Source organism: Nicotiana attenuata, unplaced genomic scaffold (genome assembly GCF_001879085.1).
Source record: "Nicotiana attenuata strain UT unplaced genomic scaffold, NIATTr2, whole genome shotgun sequence".
Taxonomy (NCBI): Eukaryota; Viridiplantae; Streptophyta; class Magnoliopsida; order Solanales; family Solanaceae; genus Nicotiana; species Nicotiana attenuata.
The window spans coordinates 294,253-321,500 of record NW_017670619.1 but is presented as its reverse complement, the minus strand read 5'-3'; the positions used below and the strand labels follow the sequence as shown (position 1 = coordinate 321,500).

Sequence of the window (27,248 nt, the reverse complement as noted above, 5' to 3'; positions counted from 1 at the left end):
TAGGCCAATCTTATAGGTACAGAAATGATGAACAGAATCCCCCTCTTGGAGCAGATAGCACGCGATTCTCAGTAGAGAGCACGTGATTCTCAGTTAGAGGCATTCAATTAGAAGGAGCAATTCGAGAGTTTACAAATTGATGTGGAATTCTTACAAGAGAGCAAGATTACCTTAGAGAAGTAGGTGCGAGCTTTAACCTCAGAATTGGCAGTTGCAAAAGCTTCCTTAAGCCAAACAGAAAAAGAAAAAGAGCGTCTCGAGTCTTCCTTCTCAGAACAACTATCCAAGGCCAGTGAAGAGAACAGAGAGTTGAAGGTTCTCTTGAGTCAAAAAGAGACTTACTCTGGGGAGCTCGTGCAAAGCTTAACTCAAGCACAAGAAGACCTTCGAGTCTCTTCTGATAAGGTGCGTGCTTTAGAGAGCTCCCATGCCTCTCTTCAAATTTCTTACAACTCTGCCCTGGCTGAAAATCAGGAGCTAAAGAATGAGATTGCTGATTGGGAAAGGGATTATGAGACCCTTGAAGAGAAATCTGCTATTGAGGCAAGTTGGGCGTTTCTGAACTCACGCCGTGATACCCTGATTGAAGCTGGCCAAGAAAATTTCAACTTAGAGTCTGAGTTGGCTAAGGTCAATGAAACCATTGAGAAGGCTCAACAAACACAAGATTTTCCTTCTCCTGTGGCCGAAGCTTCCGTGAATGTTGAAGTTGATATGGGTATCCCAACTCTTCCAAGCCCTGTCGAGCCTGTTGCTGCGAGTCAAGATCAACCCGCAACTGTTGATGCACCTGCCCAAGTTGAGCCCGTTGCCGTTGATGCACCTTCTTCAGTTCCCTCATCTTCTTAGTGATAAATTTAAGCAGTTTGAATTCTCTCTTTTTTGAAGGTACCTTTTTGGAAGGTTATGTTTAAAACTTTGGTTTCATTTGAGGGTTTATTTTGAAAAATTATAATCAAACCCTTAGCTTTATGTGAGGGTTGATTTTGGAAACGAAGTCCCCAAGTCCTTTTATGGGGCAATCTGTATAAATAATTCGTAGTTCTTTACTTAGTCTTAAACTTTAATACTTTTAGAAGTTTTCTCGTTACTATCTTGAACTTTTATTTAATTTATTCTTGTCTTTATTTCTAAGGACTTATAGAATAATCTGCATTTTATTCTTTAGAAAGTGCTTCTGTTAACTTCATGAATAACTAAATTAAACATGAATTTTATAAAAGAGGGCCCTTTTATATTCCGACACTTAATGAAGAAGACGTCTCAACTTCATAATGGTGTTAACATACGATAAAAGAAATAGGAACACACATGTTTCTTCTGAAATAACATTGACAAGTTTTTATTTGAACTTTGTCTAGTTTTGAATAATTCTTTACATGTATTCGAATTACATCTATAACTTTCCCGTAACTGTTTTTCTTGTAATAGATTTTTAAGAAAAATAAAAACACGAAGTTTTTCTTTATAACCCATTTTAGAATAATAAAAACACGAGCTTTCTATAACTCGTTTCAGTACATGGCTTTAACCCTAGTAAGGTTTTCTTTGGCCTTGGCTCGTGACTTTGTGACTTTTACTCTGCACTTGACTTTTTCAGGCTTGATTTTTCCTCAATCTTCTTTGCCTTCTTTAAACACATACTCGTGTATATTGTGTAGTCCCCCAAGTGTTTGAGCGTTGAAGTATGAAGCCTCGAGCACTTGATTGTTTCTCTCATCCGGTCCTTTTCCTAAAAAGGAAAAACATACGGGACTCGGAGGTGCGATTTTAGATGAAGACTACTTAACCCGTTTGTATTTCTATCAGAAAATTGTAACCCTAGGCCAGGAATTTTAGTTTATTCCGTGTGGTCGTGACTCATCATTTAGTACGGGTTAGCTTTTTACCTATCATCTAAAATCGTTAGTATAATTTTAACAATTCAAAAATAAACTTTAAAAGATGGGTACCTGACCGTGGGTATTCCTTTGAAATAGTATCTCTTCAGGTGAATAGCGTTCCAATGCGAAGGTAATATTTTGCCATCCATTGTTTCCAACTCATATGCTCCTTTGCCTGCAATGCCACAGATCCTATAGGGTCCTTCCCATGTTGGACTTAATTTTCCCGTATTAGCTGTCTTTGTAGATTGAAAAACCTTTTTGAGCACAAAGTCCCCAATTTTAAAAAATCTGAGGCGTGCTTTTCGGTTATAGTACCGCTCTATGGCTTGTTTTTGTGCTGCCATTCTTACTAGTAGCTTCCCTTCTTCCTTCAAGTAAATCGAGGCTTACACGCATTTCTTCGTTATTAGACTCTTCTTTGCATGTGCAAACCTCGTACTTGGCTCTCCTATCTCAACTGGAATTAAAGCTTCCGCTCCATAGACCAATGAAAATGGTGTTTCTCCCGTACTTGTTTTTGTTGTTGTGCGATATGCCCATAAAACACCAGGTAGCACTTCTGGCCAATTTCCTTTTGACTCTTCTAAACGCTTCTTTAAATTATTGATGATAACCTTGTGCATTGATTCTGCTTGCCCATTACCCACCGAATGATAAGGTGTAGATGTAATCCTTTTAATCTGCCAACTTTGAAAAAATTCTGTGATTTGAGTTCCTATAAACTGAGGGTCATTATCACATACGATCTCCTTTGGTACACCGAATCGGCATATGATATTTCGCCAAATAAAATCTTTGACTTCCTTTTCTTGTACCCGTTTAAATGCTCCTGCTTCTACCCATTTAGTAAAATAATCAGTGAGTACGAGCAGAAATTTTACCTGCCCTTTTGCTTGTGGTAATGGACCCACGATATCCATTCCCCATTTCATAAGCGGCCACGGTGCAATGACTGGATGTAATAACTCCGCAGGTCTATGCATATTATTACCGTACCTTTGACATTTATCACATTTGGCCACGAAACTTTCTGCTTCTTCTTCCATTTTAGGCTAGTAATAACCTGCCCTAGTTAAGGTTCTCACCAGTGATCTTCCTCCGGCGTGATTCCCACAATGCCCCTCGTGTATTTCCCTCATTACGTACTCCGTTTGAGAAGGTCCGAGGCATCTGGCTAAGGGACCACCGAACATTTTACGATATAGGTTGCCTTGGTTTAAGCAGTACCGAGCAGCCTTTTTTCGAAGCGCATGAGCTTTTTTCTTGTCATCAGGGATGGTTCCATACTGCAAAAAAGCAACAATTTCGTTCCTCCAATCCCAAGTTAAATTATTAAAATTTACCTCATTCTTGTTGGGGTCAAGAACTGAATGAAATAAGTGAATAACTGAGGCGCTTGCATCACTTGCTACGTCAGCCGCAGATGCGAGATTAGCTAAGGCGTCTGCTTCAAGATTTTCATCCCATGGTATTTGTGTAAATTTCCAGGTTTGAAATTGCTTTATCAATTCCCGCACCTTTTCTAAATACTGTTGCATCCTTGTTTCCCTGGCTGTATAAGTCCCCAGCATTTGATTAACCACGAATTGTGAATCGCTTTTGATTATAATTTGATTTATGCCAAGTTCTCGTGCCAATTCTAAACTTGCAATCACAGCCTCATACTCTGCCTCATTGTTAGTTATAAAATGACATTTGATAGCTTGTCGAGTGGTTTCACCCGTGGGTGGTACCAAAACAATCCCTAAACCTGCACCTTTTACGTTAGATGAACCATCAACGAATAAAGTCCAAGTTCCTGGATTAGCTCCATTGAGCACCTGTAATTCTTTTTCTGCTTCTAATTGCATCCCCTGGCTAAAATCAGCCATGAAATCAGCTAACACTTGTGATTTTATAGCAGTTCTAGGTTGGTACGTAATTTTGTATTCACTTAACTCTATAGCCCACTTAGCCAACCTACCTGATAACTCATGCTTATGTAATATATTACGTAAAGGGTAGGCGGTTACTACAGCAATAGGATGACACTGAAAGTAAGGTCTTAATTTCCTAGATGCCATGATTAATGCAACTGCAAGCTTTTCTAATTGAGGATACCGCGTCTCCGCATCTAATAAAGATTTACTAACATAATAGATAGGGGATTGCTCACCTTGTTCTTCTCGAACCAAAACAGCACTTACCGCTACTTCTGAAACAGCAAGGTAAATGAGTAGTTTTCCCCCAACCTTTGGTTTTGCTAGCAAAGGTGGATTTGATAAGTATGTTTTCAAATTCCTGAGTGCCTGTTGACATTCCTCACTCCATTCAAAATGATCCCGCTTCTTAAGGGCTGAGAAGAATTTAAAGCACTTCTCTGATGATTTAGAAATGAATCTTCCCAAGGTTGCAATCCTCCATGTTAATCTTTGAACTTCTTTCTTGCTCGAAAGTATATCATGGATTTCTTCAATGGCCTTAATCTATGCAGGATTCACTTCAATACCATGATTAGAAACAAGAAAACCTAAGAACTTACCTAATGCAACACCAAATGCACACTTTTCGGGATTTAACTTCATATTAAATTTTCGCAAAATTTTAAACATTTCAGACAGATGCGATATATGGTCTCCTGAATGCTGAGTTTTAACAAGCATATCATCTATGTAGACCTCCATAGTTTTTCCCAAATGCTCTTGAAACATTTTGGTAACCAACCTCTGATACGTTGCTCCTGCATTCTTTAGACCAAAAGGCATTACTTTGTAACAGTAAGTCCCCCTGTCTGTTATGAATGAAGTTTTTTCTTCATCTTCCGGATCCATTTTAATCTGATTATAACCTGAATATGCATCTAAAAAACTTAACAACTCATGCCCTGCAGTAGCATCAATTAGTTGATCTATATGAGGTAATGGAAAAGAATCTTTAGGACAAGCTTTGTTAAGATCTGTATAGTCTACACAGACTCGCCACTTACCGTTCTTTCTAGGTACCACAACAGTGTTGGCTAGCCACTCAGGATACTTTACCTCGCGAATGGACCCATTTGTTAACAATTTGTGCACCTCATCCTGAATCACCTGATTTTTGAAAGTGCCATGCTTTCTTTTATTTTGTTTGATAGGTGGATGAGATGGGTCTTCATTCAACTTATGAGTCATTAACTCCGGTGGTATACCTGTCATATCAGAATGGGACCAAGCAAAACAATCTGCGTTAGCTTTTAAAAATTCAATTAACTTACGTTTCATATCCAGGCTGAGATTGGCTCCTATATACACTTTTCTTTCTGGCCAGTGTATAAACAAAACCACTGCCTCCAGCTCTTCTATCGTCGTTTTGATGTTTTCATTTTCTTCTGGTTCTTGAATGGAATCGGGCCTTGAATCCACATCTGTTTGCCCTTGTTCAGTTGAGGTTGATGTTATGTTATCCTCAACTGGATTCTGTAATTGCTATTTCTCTTCACCCTTCGCACTTAAATTCGCCACGGAGTTGATGCTCCTGGATGTCTGTTGGTCTCCCTTGATTTGACATATTCCCCATAGCGCTGGAAATTTAATAACTTGATGCAAGGTTGATGGAACAACGTCCATGTCATGGATCCATGGCCTCCCAAGGATTATGTTGTAAGCCATTTCCATTTCCACTACCTGAAATTTTGTGTCTTTGACAATGCCTTCTGCGAATGTAGTAAGTATCACCTCCCCTTTCGTTACAACACTGGAATTGTCAAATCCTGACAAAGTATGCGCTTTTGGTACCAATTTATCTTCTGCTTGCATCTCACGTAGTACTCGTACCAAAATAATGTTCACGGAACTACCTGGATCAATTAAAACTCGTTTCACGTTAGTGTCATGTACAAGTAAAGATATTACCAGTGCGTCGTTATGTGGAGTTAATAGACCCTCGGCATCTGCATCATCGAACATAATATTTTCTTCCTCCAAGACATGTCGCAGCCGCTTCCCGTGGGTAATTGTTACTTTGGAAATCTTGTTAGCTGAGTATATGATACGCCATTGATATCTTCACCCCCACTTATAACGTTGACAGTTCTTTTGGGAGAATGTGGTTTTGGAGGCTCCTGCCTGTTCTTCATGTAAGCTTGCTTTCCCTTCTCACTGAACAACTCAGTAAGATATCCTTGTTTCAGTAAATGATCAACTTCACTTTGTAAAAATCTGCAGTCTGCCGTTTTATGCCCGTGGTCATTGTGAAACTTGCACCAATGATCAGGGTTGCGCCTGTTTGGATTCGATCTCATCTCTTTCGGCCATCGAACCTTATCTCCCATGCTTCTTAAAACAGCCACGAGTTCAGAAGTGCTCACGTTGAAATTATAACCGCCAAACCTTGCCTTTAGACCTCTATCATCATCTCGTGATTCACGGGTGCGTCGTTCATTCCCAAATCTAGATGATGAGCCCGACTCTCTATTCCTCGATCTGTGATCGTACCTTTGATTGTCCTGTTTTGACCGTAAGTCTCTTCCCGCAGGTCCCATGTATGGCTTGTACCTGTTTTTACCGGACCTTTTTTCGTTTTCCGCCCGTCTTGAACTTACCTTTTCTTCTTTTTGATGTCGTGAAATAATATCTTCTTCAATCCTCAACTTTGTGCTATATCTGTTGTAAACGTCATTCCATGTTGTAGCTGGGAATTCACGAAGGCTTTCCTTGAGTCGCCTCGTAGCTTCTGAGCTTTTCTCATTCAAATTACTTGTGAAAGCTATAGCTGCCCAGTTATCTGGTACACGTGGCAATGTCATTCTTTCACGCTGGAATCTGTCCACAAATTCCCTAAGCAATTCTGAATCCCCTTGTTTAATTTTAAAAATATCTTCCATTGTTTTTTCGACTTTTTGAGCTCCCGAGTGTGCTTTGATGAAAGAATCTGCAAGCTCAGCAAAAGAATTATAGAATTTTCGGGTAAAAGAGAATACCATGTTAGTGCACCCTTAATGAGTGTTTCACCAAATTTCTTGACTAATACTGATTCAATCTCCTGCTTAGTCAAATCGTTGCCTTTTACGCCTGTTGTGAATGCAGTCACGTGGTCTCGTGGGTCTGTTGTTCCATCATATTTTGGTATATCAGGCATTTTGAATTTCTTTGGGATTGGAAGGGGAGCAACACTTGGCTTCCAGGGTTGTTGTGAATATATATCCATATCTACCCCTTTGATCGCAGGTGGCACCCCGGGTATTTGCTCTATGCGATCACTTTGCTCCTTGAGCTGTTTCTGCAATGTTAGTACTAAATTTTGTAAATCAGAATTAACTAAGTTACCTGGTTCTCCCTCCTGTGATTCGACGGGGGTTCCACCACTACCTGAATTAACGAGCTCGGAACGAGGGTTCTCCAGAGTGTTGTTATTTGGAGTGGGTGTGGGTGGTGCAACAGGTAATTGGCTAACAAAAGCCTGAAGAGCTTTATTAACTTGTGAGGCAATAAGTTTTTGCAAAGCCTCATCCATAGTTTCAACATTTTCGAATTGAGCCTGTCCATCGGTATGAGACCCATCAGGAGTGCCTTCACGAGACCGCCGTGGAGAAGGAATCAGTACGTTATTATTCTGTGGATCTCCCTGAAGTTGCTGGGTTGCTTGATTTTCTTGGTTTCCTTAAATGTTGTCATTGTTGTTCGACATGGTTGATGGAACAAGGAAAGTTAGGCTAAAATAAAATGGATTATCAGATTTCCGGTAACGGAACCAATTTGTTTAACCAAAAAATGGAATTTTGACTAAAGCTATTATTTAGAAGAACACGGGTTACTGATAATCGCAAGAATGTATAAAAGAATGTAATTTGGATAGCCAGAATATAATTGAATAAAACAAGTAAACCAAAGTATATTCAGATGATCTTTCGTCTGTCTACAATTGTTCAGCCCTCTCCTTTTTATAGCTATTTTTGAGAGATATGTTTTGCCTTTGTCATAATAAGGCCATTATGGGCAATTAATGACATTGAATGCTACGTTACATAATCATTATATTCAAGACAGATTCTCTAACGCTTTTAGCATTTAAGGCTTATTAAATACTGTATTTGGACTCTCATGTGTTGTCAAATTCATTCCCTTGATTCTTCTTGATTCTTAAATTAAAATGTCTCGAATAGGTACGGGCGCTGAATCCTTTGAATGTCTGCCCGTGCCTCTTCCTTTGCCTTTGCTCGCATCCATTGCTACTCGTGCCTCTTAGCTAGTTGAAATTCTTTGACCATTTTACCAGTCTACGTGTCACGACACGTCATCTCCATACTACTTTAATATGTAAACTCAATTTTTCCAATACAGATGGCATTTTGAAAAGGACTGCTTCACGTAAGCATTCTGAAATGCTGTTGTCTGATTCTAATAAACCTCTTTCTTTTGCAGCTTCTTTGAATGTTTCGCACTGTTTTCCATTAACAGTTAATAAGTCTTTAAAAGATAACGGTCCTCTGACGTGATTCAACAATAATCTCAAGTAATACCTTTCGCCTTCTCTAGGGTTAGCTGTAACAGTGAGTAAAATTCTATATTAACCATCAAGACTAATCATTATCATTGATCCAGAAAAAATACAGCAGGGAAAGTACTATCGGTAAAATATGTTTGCAAAAATATGCATAATGAAGCAACAAGTATAATAAAGTAGTTTATGTCAATTAGAATTTTAGTTTCAACAGTAAAGAGGGAAGTTGTCACTGCAAAAGAGTTGTGAAAATGTTTTTAAAAGCATCTCCTAAATACCTTGGAGATGGTCCAAACAAAGACTAGAATCACAGGAAACCAAAACTTCAAAGGTGGCACTCCCACCTGTCACTGCAACTGCCGGTAAGTTATCTGTTTCATTTTAATGGCACACTTTAATCTTTTCTTTTTAGTATGTTTCAAACAGAGACACCTTCTTATATTCAGAACAACACTGCATATAAAATGAAAGGGAAGGGAGTATTTAAGTGTAGTGTTCGTACCAAACAGTATTCCAGGTCTTCTGTAAACTGTAGAGTAAATTATGGCCAAAAAGAACAGTCTTTATTTTCTCAACGTATAGCTATATTTTGGTTCCTTCGTCAAAATCGTATAATATATTGAATAAGTAATTCTAGGTTATCTTGGTATAATCTATTCAATAACAAAAAGAAAAACTATGAAAAGACAATTGAATGTAAATCTTTCGTTTATTAAGGCCTCATATCACCATTTGAGCTAAATAGGTAATCCAATATAAGAGTAACGCGACGTCTGTTACTGTCACGGATTAAAAAATACTTTGAAAATATCAGTCAAGAGTGTAAAACAGGGAGGCAAACAAAACTCCAGACATTTAAATAACCCAACATAAAAGTGCAAATTTTGCAGGGGAAGAATAGTGTCACGCCCCAACCTTGGGAGGCGTGGCTGGCACCCGGTGCCGCACTGGCCCGAGCGAACCACTCTGTAATTCATTCATTTCTTTTGTAACTATCATGGGCCAACATGGTCACAACTCGTGACGTATAACTATAAGTGGGCAACACTGTATCGATAAACTATCGTTCTTAAAACATGAATACATATGGACCGTCAAGGCCTCTGACATACTGTACAAACTGAACCTCTGTCTACAAAGCCTTTATGATTATTCGACATCAAATGGGACAGGGTACCGGCCTACCCATAAGTCTGTAGCAAACTCTGACACGATGACTAATAAACTTGGCTGCACTCCGAATGAGGTGGAGTCTTACCGATCCTTCGCTGAATGCTTACCTCGTCTACTATGAGGGCCCGTCAAACTGTTTGTCTATACCTGCAGGCATGAATGCAGTGTCCCCAACAAAAGGACGTCAGTACGAATAATGTACTGAGTATATAAGGCATGTAAATCAATATATAAAGGACATGAAAGAAACATGGAGTACATGACTCAACCTGTAAGTCTAGATGACTCTATATATCATTTAATACTTATAGTGTCATGCATATGCGTATGAATGCCATGTCGTGCATAGGTACATGTGTTCATAACATCATCAAGCCTTTGAGGGCATCCCATCATATCATCTCGGCCACCGTGTGCAAAATCATCAACGTATACCAGCTCATCAGGTATGGTAGTGCGTATATAATGCCGTAACCTTTTTCCCATATCCCATATATATATATAATATACATATAAACGCATATATAATGCCGTCTGGTCATGGGTCAATGTACATGTATAAATGCATGAAATGCATAAGAAATACGTTAATAAGATTTTCTCGGAATGCCATAAAAATCAATATACCTTTCGGATAAACTTTATCAAATACGTATTTTTCTGAGACCCATGAACAGAAGATATATAATAATATGTCACATGGGGAATCAAGAACATAGAAACCCCTAGTATTTCTATGAATAGATTTGTTTATGAAAACTGTGCGTTTTTTCGTTTCTTCTGTATAATTTGAATCATGCCACAAAGAAAGAAGGAATAGCCTTAATATACCTGGAAGAACTTAGGTTGAGCAGAATAGTTGTGGAAACCTAAATGAAAATGATTCGCAAAGCCCCCAAAGAATGATAAAATCCTGTACTTCATGGGCTAGTGTAAACAATAGTTTCAGAAGGATACATCATGTCCATTCCATAAGATTTATCTTTAAATTAAATTCTTTAAGGATCCGGACAATCTTTGCAAGATGGATTCTCGTTCAAGTCATTTTGACTCCTACGGATATGAATAAAAATAATTCCAACTCAAACCCTTTCAGTTTCTATGCCACCACAAGACATACTATTCTATAGGTCCTTTTGTATCTACAAAATGCTCACTTCACGTAATTCATTATTTGTGCAAATGCTAAATTCATCCTCTCCTAGGACGATTTTGTTCGGTGACATAATTGAGTAAAAAGCTTTAATCTTCTAACCATGTGACACCTATGCCAAATGACTATGAGCCATTAATTAGAAGGTGAGGGGGCTGCCACGTGGGGATGGGGTGGGTAAGTTTAATCTTTATTCATTTACTAGGTGATTAGGAAATGTCCCATTACCCGGTAATGAACCAATTAACCCCATAATTAAGAAATATCTCAAATTACTTAAAATACTATTCATTTTTAATATACTTTATATATACCCTACTATCATGGTCATGTGGTACCATATAAATCAATACATACACTATTATTTCATTAAAATATCCATGTAAAAATACATATATTTTCTCAACTTTTAATTTTCCTAATCTTATATAAAGAGTAGAACTTTTCGTACGCTTAATTCTTAAAATGGTAAAAGAAAAAGATAACTTTCTTTTCTTGTGAAAAAATTAATTTTTATCTTTACAATAAAGAAAATCTTATAAACTTTCTTATATTATATATGTGCATAATTTAAAGTATATTCGAAAGTAGTAATATTCATAACTATATAAAATTATATTTTTTTCAAATTATTTTATAAAAAAAATTATTCCACTCAAAATACCATATCAAATGTATATAACGGTAAGGTTGTTTACGGGGCGTAACAAATAGGTTGAGGTTTGGTCTTAACAGCTACGGTTTTTCCGTAGACAACTAAGCTTAGTTTTAGCTGTTTTCGTTATGTCTAACTGTAAAGACACAACCTTTCCATATATTTTCTTATAATAATGGAGGCCGAATGTGCATCTCAATTACCCTACCGGGTAGGCAGCAGATCCTAGGAAACCAACGAAAGTAGTAAAATAAAGGAAGTCATCATCCCAGTGATGAAAACTTTATTTAATTCGATATAATTTAAGAATTTCAGATTCCTCTGTCAGCTTATGATATTCAACAATTAAGACCTTTTTTGTTTGTTTTTTGTAATGTTGACCGACCATGCATGATGAATTTTAAACCAGAAATCAACTTTCTCAACTGTACCAGCTAATATAAATTCTTTTAACAATACTCTAAATAATGGTAAAGATTTTACAGAAACCACTATTGTTTTTAGGAATTCAATCCTACAAGACTAATATGGTTTCAAATTATTAATTTCATCAAGATTTATCTGAAAGACAATAGATAGATCATCTTAACGGTAGCAATTCGACCAATAACTGATCTTGTTTTTCTTTTCGTCCATATCTTTCGTTGTGAGTTCCAGACATAATACTCTGGAAATTCTTTGTATAGATATTGTCGTGCTTCAGTATCCCTCGAGCATGTCCGAAAATACTCCGTGAGCATGGTTAGCGTCGCATATTCCCACGCAATCACATTTTGCAAATTTTGCTTGCTCCAATAGCACACTATGTATTGACATTTCACAGAAACTTGTATAGTTAGTTATTTCATCAAAAGTTTTAATTAACCTTGTTGGAGATAAATATTTACCTATTTGTATATCCGGGAGATGTAGTTGAAGATTAATGACAGGAGGTTGCATTTCATTGAGATTGAATTCATAAATTCTCCATAGTGCTTATGGCGGAGACACCCAACGTGCGTCTTGAAAATTTTGGATTTCATCAACCACTTTTTCGCCATCATCTGATTCAATATAAACAGCACACTTATCATGCCCTTTATATATATACTTGTAGAGATACTTGATTGCTTTCACTCCAAAGCAAGACTCCACATTAATATGACAATTGTATCTAGTTAGTAAGTAAGGATTATATGGCACAACCCACTGATTATTCATTCTCATGCCACGAACATTTACGGTCTTTCCATCACTTCTTCTCTTACAAAAAGGGTATCCATCCTTTCCTTGTATTGATTTATTACTAAATGGCCTAGGATAATGATTATTGCACTGACCATCCTTCATGCATGAATTTATTGGACGATGTTTTCCACAGGGACCATGCATCATATGCTTGACAACTAAGTCATGCAAGAGTGGATATTCTTCTTCATCAGGAAGTTTCGCGGAAATAAATTTGTCATATTGGTCTGCTGATGTTATCTTGTACCCTTGTTCAAGTATTATCAAAAGGTGTATGTGTGGTAGCCCTCTTTTTTGGAATTCAACCATGAAGACATGCGCCACAACAGGACCAAATATTTTTTTCTTGAAAATCTGATCCTTTAAATCCTGTAATTTTGCCCTAAAAACTCTAGTCACTAAGTCTGGTCTATCTTGTGCAAGTTGTTCTTCGCATAGATTTTCCTGGATCTTCGCCCAATCGGGATTACATGTCATTGTGATAAATAAATCTGATTTTCCAAAACGTTGAACAAAGCCATTGCATCCATATACCTACGGCGCATATCTCTAGGGCCTCCAAAGAATGATACCGGGAGTATTACTCTTTGGCCAACTTTATCTCCTCTATATTCTCCAGCCATGATACTATCAACTATACCTTGCAATTTCCCTTCTAAGTAGTGCTTGCTCTAATCTAAAGAATTCAAGTCTTGTTGTTTCTAACTTGATGTACATGTCAACCACAAATTGCTGCAATAACTGTCCGCACAATAGTAGTATTGTCTTTTCTCCTTTGCGTATCTGAAATTTGTAGCAATAATACTCTCTACAAGACACACATGATTTAGATTCACGACGTACACCTACAAAAAGAAGTCGTATCTATTAGTGTAGGTAATATTCAAATAAGAAAACTAAAATAATTCGTAATTTAATTGCAATACTTTACCTTGCTCCTCTTTGTGAAACACCTCATTAGCAGACGTGAATGTTGGGACATTCTGGTTTACATTGGCAACTTCATATGTACTTGCACCTTTTTTTTAAATTTATATTTGTATATTCCTTGGTGCCAGCCAACTTCTCCATTTGAAAAAAGCAGAGGATATTGGAGTGGGTCATAGCAACCATAATAATGTTTGACTCTATGTTTGTTGCCGGAATGCTCATGAACAATAATCTCTCTATCGAATGGTACATTTGGATTGTTTCCATCAATCCAAATTGCAGCAATTTGATCTACTGATGGTTTGTTGTAGACACGTTGATCCAGTGTAGCATTGGCAGCAATTCGAATCTGTAAATCTTGGAAGCTTGAATGATCCTTTAGCTGGCAAAAGAATTGTGCATAATGATTCCCATCCATTAGCTGCCTTTTTTTTGTCACAACTTCCTCAGATAAGTTGGCTTCTTGCAATTTTGAAATCCGATTGCATAATTCATTGTCCGTGTCAAAAAAATATAACTGAAAATAACATGGATTATCCTCACGTGGAATCAATGACGGAATATCGTGATAAATTATTTGACCTTGTGCCTTAAAGGTGTAAACTCCTTTCCTTGAAGATGCAAGTTCTTTGTCAAGTCTAACACCAAAAGACGTAAATGCAAATATACTATTATATGCTATAATATTTTGACGGAACCCTTTTGCTTCGTCAGACTCGTAAACAAGTAACTCGTATAATTGTATTGGAACTTCACTATTTACCAATCTTACTGATCCCTCTCCGCAACAAAATGTTGGAGTTTCATGCTGAAACCTCATAGCGTGACAATGAATGCAATCGGGAACATTTTCCAACTTCTGAGTACAAGATGTAGATGGTTTAGAGACAATTTCTCCTATATTTATGTACCAAATGTTATGAATAGTAGAAGGTAATAACTCGAACACAAATAAAATGTAAGTAATTTTGCTGGATAATTTAGTACTGCATATTACTTCAATTTCACACTCTTTTGATAGAGCCTTCAAAAACCAATTTATCCTGCTTTGCTTCCTCGGTCTTCTTGTGGGTTAAGAAGATGAAGTTAGATTCCAAATCTCCGAATCGGTTTTGCCAAATAATTTGCAAGAATGCAAATTGACAAGTTGCAATTGAAATTGCAAATGAACCAATGCTCCTGATTGGTCAAGTGGGCGGCAACTTCACCCTATAAAAGGAGGCTCTCGGCTTCTTAATTTAACACGTAGAGAAAGAAAAGTAACACAGTAGTTGCAGAGAGTATTTCTCAGGCATTGTGAGAAATAGACTGTGTAGGAAAAAGAGAGTGTGAGCGTATTGTAGTGAGGTGGAAATCTTAAAAGAGGGTTATTTCTTTTGAGTGTATAGTGGTCCCTCAAGTATTTTACTCGGACTACTGGATGTAAAATTCCTCATTATAGTGGATTACTTTGCTCCTCTCGGGCTCGTGGTTTTCCCCTTATTCAGAAAGGTTTTTCATGTTAAAAATCTTTGTGTCCTTGCAGTTCTTTTTTATTCTTTTTGATTACCGTATCTTGGTACTATATTATTGTTCCGCTGTTATTATCGTGAATATTATTTTTGTGAGGGGTTTATTCTCAACAACTGGTATCAGAGCACAGGTTCTGCTCGTTCACAAAAATATTCTTCACTACCACTAGTACTATACTCGGTGAAACAAAAATGTCCGGAGTAAAGTACGAGGTAGCAAAGTTTAACGGAAATAGCGGTTTCTCAACATGGCAAAGAAGGATGAGGGATCTGCTTATCCAACAAGGATTACACAAGGTACTCCAAAAAGCCTGATGACATGAAAGCTGAGGATTGGACTGACTTGGATGAAAGAGCTGCTAGTGCAATCAGGTTGCACTTATCAGATGATGTGGTAAATAACATATTGATGAAGACACGGCACGTGGCATTTGGACAAGGTTGGAAAGCCTATACATGTCCAAAACACTGACAAATAAATTGTACTTGAAGAAGCAGTTATACGCCCTACACATGGGTGAAGGTACGAATTTTTTGTCACATTTAAATGTGCTTAACGGACAAATCACACAGCTCGCCAACCTCGGAGTGAAAATCGAAGAAGAAGATAAAACCATCTTGCTATTGAACTCGTTGCCATCTTCATATGATAATTTGGCAACAACCATCCTGCATGGTAAGACCACCATTGAGTTAAAAGATGTCACATCGACTCTTCTACTCAATGAGAAGATGAGAATGAAGCCTGACAATCAAGGACAGGCTCATCACAGAAGGTAGAGGCAGGAGTTATCAAAGGAGTTCGAGCAACTATGGTAGATCCGGAGCTCGTGGGAGTCAAAGAACCGATCCAAATCAAGAGCCAGAAATTGCTACAATTGTGATCAACCATGTCACTTCAAAAGAGATTGCCCAAATCCAAGGAAGGGCAAAGGTGAAACCAGTGGCCAGAAGAATGACGACAACACAACCGCCATGGTGCAAAACAATGATAATGTTGTCCTCTTTATAAATGAGGAAGAGGAATGCATGCACCTGTCAGGTCCAGAGTCGGAATGGGTGGTTGACACAGTGGCATCTTACCATGCCACACGGTAAGAGATCTTTTTTGCAGATATGTAGCAGGTGATTTTGGAACTGTGAGAATGGGTAACACAAGTTACTCAAAGATTGCGGGGATTGGTGACATTTGTATCAAGACAAATGTCGGATGCACATTGGTTTTAAAGGACGTGCGACATGTACATGATTTGCGGATGAACTTGATCTCGGGAATAGCTTTAGACCGAGATGGATACGAGAAGTATTTTCAAATCAAAAGTGGAGACTCACCAAGGGATCATTGGTGATTGCAAAGGGAGTTGCTCGTGGCACGTTGTACAGGACAAATGCAGAAATATGCCAAGGTGAATTGAATGCGACACAAGATGAGATTTCTGTAGATTTGTGGCACAAAAGAATGGGTCATATGAGCGAGAAGGGATTGCAGATTCTTGCCAGGAAATCACTCATCTCGTTTGCCAAAGGTACAACAGTAAAACCTTGTGACTACTGTTTATTTGGTAAGCAACATAGAGTCTCATTTCAGACATCGTCTGAAAGAAAATTGAATATGCTTGATTTAGTATATTCTGATGTTTGTGGTCCAATGGAAATTGAATCGATGGGCGGTAACAAATATTTTGTTACTTTTATTGATGATTCTCCACGTAAATTGTGGGTTTATATCTTGAAAACCAAAGATCAGGTGTTTCAAGTTTTCCAGAAGTTTCATGCTCTGGAGGAAAGAGAGACGGGTCGAAAGCTAAAGCGTCTCCGAAGTGACAATGGAGGTGAGTACACTTCAAGGTAATTTGAAGAGTACTGTTTAAGTCATGGGATCAGACATGAAAAGACAGTTCCTGGAACCCCACAGCACAATTGTTTAGCCGAGAGGATGAACCGCACCATTGTTGAGAAGGTTAGAAGCATGCTCAAAATGGCTAAACTGCCTAAGTCATTCAGGGGTGAAGCAGTTCAGACAGCCTATTACCTGTTCAATAGGAGTCCATCAGTTCCATTGGAGTTTGACATCCCAGAGAGAGTTTGGACCAACAAGGAGATGTCCTACTCACACCTGAAGGTGTTCGGTTGCAGAGCTTTTGCACATGTACCAAAGGAGCAGAGAACAAAGTTGGATGATAAATCCGTTCCCTGTATATTCATCGGATACGGAGATGAAGAGTTCGGGTACAGATTGTGGGATCCTGTAAAGAAGAAGGTCATTAGAAGCAGAGATGTAATCTTTCGAGAAAGTGAAGTTGGAGCTGTAGATGATCAGTCAGAGAAGACAAAGAATGGTATAATCCCTAACCTTGTTACCATTCCTTATTCTTCTAACTATCCCACAAGTGTAGGAAGTACGACCGATGAGGTTGCCGAGTAGGGAGAGCAACCTGGTGAGGTTATTGAGTAGGGGGAGCAACTTGATGATGATGTCGAGCAAGTGGAGTATCCCACTCAAGAAGAAGAACAACCTCAACCTCTGAGGAGATCAGAGAGGCCAAGGGTAGAGTCATGCAGATACCCTTCCACGGAGTATGTCCTCATCAGTGATGAGGGGGAGCTAGAAAGTCTTAAGAAGGTGCTATCCCATCTAGAAAAGAACCAGTGGATGAAAGCTATGCGAGAAGAGATGGAATCTCTACAGAAAAATGGCACCTACAAGCTGGTTGAACTCCCAAAGGGTAAACGACCACTCAAATGTAAGTGGGTCTTTAAACTCAAGAAAGATGGAAATGGCAAGCTGGTTAGATACAAAGCTCGATTGGTGGTTAAAGGCTTCGAACAGAAGAAAGGTATTGATTTTGATGAAATTTTCTCACCTGTTGTCAAAATGACTTCTATTCGTACAATCTTGAGCTTAGCAGCTAGCCTAGATTTTGAAGTGGAGCGGTTGGATGTGAAAACTGCATTTCTTCACGGAGATTTGGAAGAGGAGATCTGTATGGAGCAGCAAGAAGGATTTGAAGTAGGTGAAAGGAAACACATGGTGTGCAAACTGAAGAAGAGTCTTTATGGGTTGAAGCAGGCACCAAGGCAGTGGTACAAGAAGTTTGACTCATTCATGAAAAGTCAAACTTACATAAAGACATATTCTGATCCATGTGTATACTACAAAAGATTTTCTGATGACAACTTTATTATATTGTTGTTGTATGTGGATGACATGTTGATTGTAGGACAAGACAAGGAGCTGATTTCTAAGTTGAACGGAGACTTATCTAAGTCCTTTGACATGAAGGACTTAGGCCCAGCATAACAAATTCTGGGAATGAAGATTGTTCGAGAGCAAACAAGCAAAAAGTTGTGGCTGTCTCAGGAGAAGTACATTGAACGTGTACTGGAACGCTTCAACATGAAGAATGCTAAGCCAGTCAGCACACCTCTTGCTAGTCATCTGAAGTTGAGCAAGAAGATGTGTCCTACAACAATGGAGGAAAAGAAAAGCATGACCAAAGTTCCTTATTCTTCTGCCGTCGGAAGTTTGATGTATGCTATGGTATGCACTAGACCTGATATTGCTCACGCAGTTGGTGTTGTCAGCAGGTTTCTTGAAAATCCTGGAAAACAATACTGGGAAGCTGTCAAGTGGATACTCAAGTACCTGAGAGGTACCGCAGGAGATTGTTTGTGCTTTGGAAGATCTGATCCAGTCTTGAAAGGCTATACAGATGCAGATATGGCAGGTGACAATGATAACAGAAAATCCACTACTGGATATTTGTTTACATTTTCAGGGGGAGCTATATCATGGCAGTCGAGGTTGCAGAAGTGTGCCGCACTCTCTACAACTGAAGCGGAGTACATTGCCGCTACAGAAGCTGGCAAGGAGATGATATGGCTGAAACGGTTCCTTCAAGAGCTTGGCTTGCAGCAGAAGGAGTATATTGTCTATTGTGACAGTCAAAGTGCAATAGACTTGAGCAAGAAATCCATGTACCATGCAAGGACCAAACATATTGATGTAAGATATCATTGGATCCGAGAAAAGGTAGAGAGTGAATCTCTGCAAGTCCTGAAGATCTCCACAAGTGAGAATCCTGCAGATATGTTGACCAAGGTGGTACCAAGAGACAAGTTTGAGTTGTGCAAAGAACTTGTTGGCATGCACTCAAGTTAGAAGTCCGGTGTTACCTCCTTCAGAAGAATGGGTCTGGAGGGGGAGATTGTGGGGTCCATCCCCATAATAATAAAGGAAAAGAAAAAGAAGAAGAAGATGAAGTTAGATTCCAAATCTCTGAATCGGTTTTGCCAAACAATTTGCAAGAATGCAAATTGGCAAGTTGCAATTCAAATTGCAAATGAACCAATGCTCCTGATTGGTCAAGTGGGCGGCAACTTCACCCTATAAAAGGAGGCTCTCGGCTTCTTCATTTAACACACAGAGAAAGAAAAGTAACATAGTAGTTGCAGAGAGTATTTCTCAGGCATTGTGAGAAATAGACTGTCTAGGAAAAATAGAGAGTGTGAGTGATATTGTAGTGAGGTGGGAATCTTAAAAGAGGGTTATTTCTTTTGAGTGTATAGTGGTCCCTGAAGTATTTTACTCGAACTACTGGGTGTAAAATTCCTCATTATAGTGGATTAGTGGATTACTTTGCTCCTCTCGGGCTCGTGGTTTTTTCTCTTATTCAGAAGGGTTTTCCACGTTAAAAATCTTTGTGTCCTTGTTGTTCTTTTTTATTCTTGTTGATTATCGTATCTCGGTATAAATTATTGTTCCGCTGTTATTACCGTGAATATTATTTCTGTGGGGGGTTTATTCTCAACACTTCTTTCTTCAATATCAATATCTTCCATTGATGGAGTCGATATTTCCCAAAAATAAGAAGCATATTTTAGATCCAAAGTAAATCCTACTAATTATATTAAAAAAATTGACGACATGGGAAGGTTCATAAATAGAAAAAAAAAAAGACAAGGTCCCTTGAAACTTATAAATCCTACTCTATTTTATACCATGTTTTAGGAATAGTTCTTTTCTCCAACAAGATGTGAACTTGTAAAACCTGTATTCATCAGTTCCAAAAACCAGACTACCCATACCCCACCATTGGGCAGTCAAGATTTCTAGATTGCGTTGCGTCTAAAAGCACACTTGTACAAAACTGTGATGACGGGAATGTTATATACTTTGGTGTTTCGTTTTAAAACCAAACTTAAAACCTAAATGGATTATGGAAATAATCAACCAAAACGTGTTTCCTTGATTTCAGAATATTGGTTAGTTGCAGCAGCTTAAAAAGTTTGGAACCATATGAGTATGACCTTCCATCCTCTTTTATATTCTATCAACAATTAGATTGATTTATGCTATAATGAAATAGAATTTCATTTGCAGAAGTTGCAGTAAATAAACATTTTTAGCCTATAATGTCGTGGTGGAGCCAAAATTATTTAAAAACAATTAATACACATAAATGAAACAACATTCTTTACTTGATAAAAGTGATTATTGATCTGTTGTAATATGTTAAAACATGCAATTTGAAGTGAATTATGCCAAGGAAACTGCTACAGGCTAATAGTTATAATTTTATCTGAATTTTCTTCTTCATATATATTGTTGTTTCCATGATTTGACTTTGACGCATATAAGCATTATATTTGCTAAATCTCTGAATGGCATAAGAAACATTGCTTTGATCTATACATGTAGAAAGAAATAATTTTTTAAAGATTAATGCTGCAATTAACAAAATTATAAAGAACATAATGTTACGACCGATTTCCCACCATCGGGATCGTGCAGGGGCGGATTTAGGGGGCGCAAGGGTGTTCACCCGAACACCCTTCGCCGAAAAATTACACTGTATATATAAGGCAAAATATGTTTTTTACCTCCATATATTAAGTTTTGAACACCCTTAATACAATCTAAAAGTATAGTTTAGTGGTCAAGGTTGTTCAAAATCTACATAAGGTCATGGGTTCAATTCTCACTAACTACAATATTTTTTTTTTGAACCCCCTTCGTGGAGATCCTGCCTCCGCCACTGGGACCGTGATGACGCCTAATATCGCACTCGCTAGGCAAGCCAACGTTAGAGTTCTATTCACCTTTTTCCTTTACATTTTACAGTTAAAATTAAGAAAACTAAATCGAACAGAAAGAAATGCGGAAGTAAATAATAAAACGGCCATCTATATACTATTAATAATACCGAAGCTATTACCACCCAGAAACTGGTGTCACAATCCACGAACATACTACGATAAGCTACAAACACTTGTCTGAAAGAAATTACATGTATCTCGAAAGAAAAGAAAACAGGAAAGTAGAAACATAGAAGGGGACGCCAGGGCTTGCGGACGCTTGCAGAACTACCTTGGGTCTACTAGATGAATGCCTGCAACCGGCCTCTCGATCAGCCACAACCAGCTCCAAAATATGCACAAAAAAGCAGAGTGCAGTATCAGTACAACCGACCCCATGTACTAGTAAGTGCCGAGCCTAACCTCGACGAGGTAGTGACGAGGCTACGGCAGGGCATTTACAATATAACCTACATACAGTATATAATAAAGCAAAAAGGAAATACGGAACGAATTGGAACAGTAACTTGCAGCAAAAATAAATACGGAACCCAATTATTTTGCCAGTACTTAGCTATAACCAATCCTTAAGAGAGTTACAATACTACAGGAATAAATCACAGCAGAAGAAGAATACATAAACAACAAAATGATGCGGCGCGCATCTCGATCCCACTATATCATCGGTAACAATATGAACATTCACCATTATTACTCCTGTTGCGGCGTGCAACCCGATCCCACATGTCCACCCTTATTGCTCCTCAATATATCACCCTTATTGCTCCTGTTGCAGCGTGCAACCCGATCCCACCTGTCCACCCTTATTACTCCTGTTGCGGCGCGCAACCCGATCCCACCAGACAATCATATTTCACCCTTATTCCTCCTCAATATGTCACCCTTATTCCTCATATTGCAGCGTGCAACCCGATCCCACCATATCAGTACCAATCACACAGTAAGAACAAGTATTTCACAATTTAGCTCAAAACCCTCCACAATATTTATGCCTCAGACCAAACCAAACGAAAATCTATAAAATTATGAAACTTCATCAATTAATATTACACAGCGTGACCAACCAAAATGTACCATGAAACACCAATACACTAATCTTAAACCAATAATGCAATACAAGGAAACTACAGAACATTTGATACCTTCAGTAAAGAAAACAACATTTAACAAGAAGCAATTAGACATGGAAGCACCAATAAGCATGTAGCAGTTAAGACAGGGAGACAATATATTAGGAACGGGGAAGGGAACAGGCTAAACAGATAATTTGGCGGCGTATAGGTACTCGTCACCTCACCTATACGCCACACACATGGATTTTCACATAGCAATTAAGTCGCAGATCCCTAATCCCTCGAGTCAAAGTTAGACCAAACACTTACCTCGATCCAACGGCCAATTCAAAGCTCAATTACCGCTTTTCCTTTAGATTCCACCTCCAATCCACTCGTATCTAGTAATAATTAACTTAATAACATCAATTATTGCTAAAGAAATCAATTCCAATGCATAATTATAAGTTTTCCAAAGTTTTTCCCAAAAAAAGTCAAAAACGACCCCGGGCCCGCTTGATCAAAACTCGAAGTTCGGACCAAAACCCGATTGCCCATTCACCCACGGAGCTCGGATATACAATTGGTTTTGGAATCCGACCTCAATTTGAGGTCTAAATCCCAAATTTTTGAAATTCCTAAGTTTCTACCCAAAAACATCCAATTTCACCATGAAAACCTAGATTCAGGATGAAATCTTGTAAAAAGATGTAATAGATTGAAATAAATGAGTTACAAATCATTTACCTGTGATTTGGGGAAGAACTAGGCCTTTGGAAAATAGCCTCTTGAAGTTTAGATTTTGACAAAATGGGAGAATGAATGAAAATCCCGTCTAAGTCCAAACTTATCAGCTGCAGATGTCGCATTTGCGACCTGAGCTTTCGCATTTGCGAAGCTTGCAAATGCGACAAAGGTATCGCAAATGCGAACCTCTTGCATTTCTGCTGCCGTCGGCAAATGCGAAGACCCAATCGCAAATGCAAACTTGGACTTCCGCGAATGCGGTATAATTCTTCGCAATGCGAACAACCCATTTCCCCCTTGCTTCACAAATGCGAATAATCTTCGCAAATCCGAGGCTCGCATTTGCGATCCAGACCTCGCAATTGCGAAGTCTGCAGGACCTGAAGCATAACGGCATCCTCTAAGTCCAATCACTCCATAGCCTACCCGAAACTCACCTGAGCCCTCGGGGCTCCAAACTAACATGCACATAAGTCTTAAACATCATACGTGTCGAGCCCCCTTTTTCTTGCGAAATCGGGTTTATGACATTTGGAGGGACAACTCATTCCTTTTGGGTACTAGGTTTGCATTTTTGAAGATTCGCCACCTCCTAATGATTTAAGGTGCATTAGGACACCAATACAGATTCAATTCTGAGTTTCTATTTGAATAACCAGAGATAGGGTAAGGGCTTAAAATTATCCTAACGGGAAGGTGTTAGGCACCCCTCAGGATCCACTAGTGTGGTTCCCGACCAGACAGTTATTGTGAATTTGAGGTGCAATTAACATATAAGCAGATAAGTATCAAATAAGAGGGGATTTCAACACATAAAAGAAAGAACATTTTTGAAAGAAGAGTTTAAAAAAAAAGAAGAGTTTTCAAATGAAAAGAAAGGGGTCCTAGGTTCTGTATTTAATATGCTCTCTCATCAATACCCGGTAATCACTCCTCAAGAGAGGGGCTACACGTGGTATTAACGCACCAGTCATCATATTCATATCTACCTTTCCCACCCTGTTAAGGTATTGAAGAGCGGATTGGTCTCGATTACTTATTGCATGCTATTACCCATCCATTTCTATCAGTCCGCGACGTGTAGGACTACTAATCCTAAAAGGGAGGATATTAGGCTTGTTTGAGATTCAAAGGTAAAAATTCTAAGGTGACATACAAAACATATAAAGACTGCACATTAAAGGGGAAACACATAAACACATAAGGCTCAAGTATACCTCCTCCAAACAAAACAATGCAGATAGCACGACTTAAACAAATGAGTAAAGGTCTGATTCTAAAAATACTTGAGGGAAGAGGAGATTGTTGTATTGCAGCAGGCCTGGCTTATTACATGACTCAGTTAGAAACAGAATCGGGCCTATCTGCTGATTTGTAACAAATAACAAAGCGAGTTCAGTTTTATTTATACTGCCTAAGGTTTGCCTAAGTGTTTAGATGGGGTCCTATAGGCATTGATATCTACTTAGTTCAGAGGTGATGAGATAGTAGAACTCAAAACGAATTGTTTGAAATCGCGTAAGGCAGGCATTGCTAAAACCTTGTTATGCAAGGGAATTAGATTATTGAAAAGAGGTTCAGAATGGACAAAATTAAATTAGACTGGTTACAGATTCTGCAGGTGATAGTGTCTTACTATGCCGATTTTAATTCCTAGGAGCATGATATCTAACATTGACTGTGAATGAAGCGAATCAGATTTATTTAAGAGTCCCTATAGGCATGATTTCTATGCGTTACTGATTTTAGATCCTAACATTGCATGTGAGTAGAAACGAATATGATTATACTTATGGACCCCTATAGGCATGATTTCTATATGTTACTGATTTCAGCATGCTACTGGGTTATAATCAATTGGGCCCTAAAACATGATATCTAAACGGTGACAAAATGTGCAGAATTTTAGATGATCCCTATAGGCAGGTTATCTAGATATGAAGTTGAACAAGAAGTCCTATAGACATGGTTTCTAAATGCAGTTTGCAGCATTAAAATACCCTATAGGCATGGTTTCTAAATGTAGTTTGAATATGCAGAAATTCAAAATAGTCCTATAGGCATGGTTTCTACCCTTGACATGCATAAATACCCAACCTTTTCACTAGCCAGCCCCAAACGTTTATTACAAATTATTACAAACCAGGAATATTAAATTACATCAAAATACATAAAAATACAACTAGAGGAGGCCCGATTCTTGGTTCCTCCCTGAGCTATGGAATAACTGCCTTAAGATGCCATTGCTTCAAAGCCTTTCTCAAACTTGAGTGTGTCAGAGTTCCCTAGAGCCTCAATAGGACCCCCGGCAGTGCTCACACCCAAATTACATCACCAGAATAGGGACAAGTGCAGTGTGGAAATGCCAGCCCTCATGTGTCCAAGTTCAGGGGGAGCTCACGGGTCCCAAGGCAAGGCTCACATGAGGGGGGGAGGACTTAATTCTAAGAGAGAGTGGATGTACAGAAACTGAGTTTTAAAAGATGAGGGAACAAAGAAAAGGGAAAGGGTGATGGGAGACAACCATTAATACTTTAAAGAGTTGATAATTTCACACCAAAGGGGCAGGGGATTGGGAATCCATTGCAAGGGCCTATATACTTAGGCATGAGTCAATTCTGGACATGCACAATAATAGGGGTGCTGTCATGCTTGTAAATCAACCGGAACACACAACATATAAGGGTGACATGGAGGTTATGATCCTAGGAGGACCAAGTTTAAGTCATGTTCAACAATATTTGAGGCTGTCATGCCCCAAACAAACCATTAGTATGAAACACATTCGGGTAGGTATTTAGGATTCATAATACATTGATTCAGAACAGGAGAAAAGAAATTACAGCATGCTAAATAAAGGTACTGAAATAGATACAAGAAGTAGGCAGACAAGAATGCAAGAACATCAAGTAACCATGTTGTTGTTGATGTTGAAAACTTAATTAGAACGTACCAGTTCAAAGAAGCAAAATGTAGTAAAGAAAGGTAGCAGGACTTTGAAATATAGCTTTGGCTTTCAACCAACTAAACAGGCCACAGTACAAGTAGTAAAGCAAGAGAGAGTGTTTTGAGTGTAAGTGTGAGTTCAGAACTAAAAGTGTTCGTGTGTTTGTGTTAATGAGAGAGTATGTATATATAGTAGTTCGAAACTATATAAAATAAGGCAAGAATTACAATTGTATAGTAATTATGGAACCAAGTACTAATCAGAATCAAATCAATGCAAGCACTCCTTTAATTAAGGGGCAATCAACTAACGGTAATGGGCAGAAAATGTTTAAGGAAAGAAATCAAGTAGAGCATCATGTACAGAATAGACAATTAGGGGTAAGTACATAGGGGTTCACTTAAGGAAACAACTAATGAAGAATCAGTAAAATACTCGGTTAACCAAATAAGGTAACAAAACACAATCAAAAATCAGCACATGGTAAATCAGGGAATCAATGATTCGAAATTACCGATTTAAGGAGAGTAACATGAGTTCCCATGAATAAGCAAATAAACCAAGTTAAAATAGGAGAATCGAAAGTCTAAAGGGAAGTTTTCAAATCAAGCCAAGAAACAGGGATCTCAGAGTCAATCAAAGAGAGAGTCATGAGTCATGTTTTAGCATATAAATAGAGTGAGATATGAGTAACCAAACATAGCAAGCAAAGAGGCAAGTCTTGACCAGTCAAGACAAACACAAGCACATAGAGCTAATGTAAGTTAGGCATAAGGAACTCACTAGAAACACATTCGAAGCGAGATAGTCACAGAAACTCAAACAAGAACATGCCAGTCACAAAATCAAACGAAGAAACCTAGAGAAATTAGGGCTTTCAACATAGGCGAGTTAAAGAGAAGATAGAAACCCAGAATTAGAAGAATCGCACAAAGGGAACAAGAGATTTCGAAAAAAACTTCTGCACTTAAACGAACAGTTTCAGACCCAAAAACCATAAGATGCTCCACAATAGAAGGGTTTTAAAAAGAGGATAAATAGACAGATCGGACAAAAACTCAGGCAAACAAACATTCATTCAATAAACAGTTAAAAGAAATTAGGGGTTTTAACATGCAAACTCAGGCAGAAAGATAATACGAGCAAACACAGCAAAACATATCAAAAATCAAAGAAAGGTTTCGAAATAACTTAACAGAACCTTAATCAGAAGGATAAGGAGTTTTGAAAGCGGATTTTTAAAAGAAACTTCGAGAAAAATGCTTAAAAGTTCAGAACAGACATAGATCTGAAACAAATCTAAGAGAAATCGAGAGAACCTTCAAGGTTAGGGTTTCAGAGGAACCCCAAGTGGTGAGAAAGGCTTTGAAAACCATCGATCTAAGCAGCAGAGTCAAGAGTCAGACTCGAAT

The 27,248-nt window shown here is 38.3% G+C and overlaps 1 protein-coding gene across 1 annotated transcript; it reads right to left on the bottom strand.

The window, feature by feature from the left end:
- Positions 1 to 12,298: 12,298 nt before the first annotated feature.
- Positions 12,299 to 13,027, bottom strand: LOC109241578. The gene has a single exon (XM_019408336.1). The coding sequence runs from the start codon at positions 13,025 to 13,027 to the stop codon at positions 12,299 to 12,301; it is 729 nt and encodes a 242-aa protein (XP_019263881.1).
- Positions 13,028 to 27,248: the final 14,221 nt, after the last annotated feature.

Excerpts from the sequence above, each read along its gene's own strand:
- LOC109241578 (XM_019408336.1), bottom strand. The coding sequence starts at position 13,027 with ATGACATGTAATCCCGATTGGGCGAAGATCCAGGAAAATCTATGCGAA.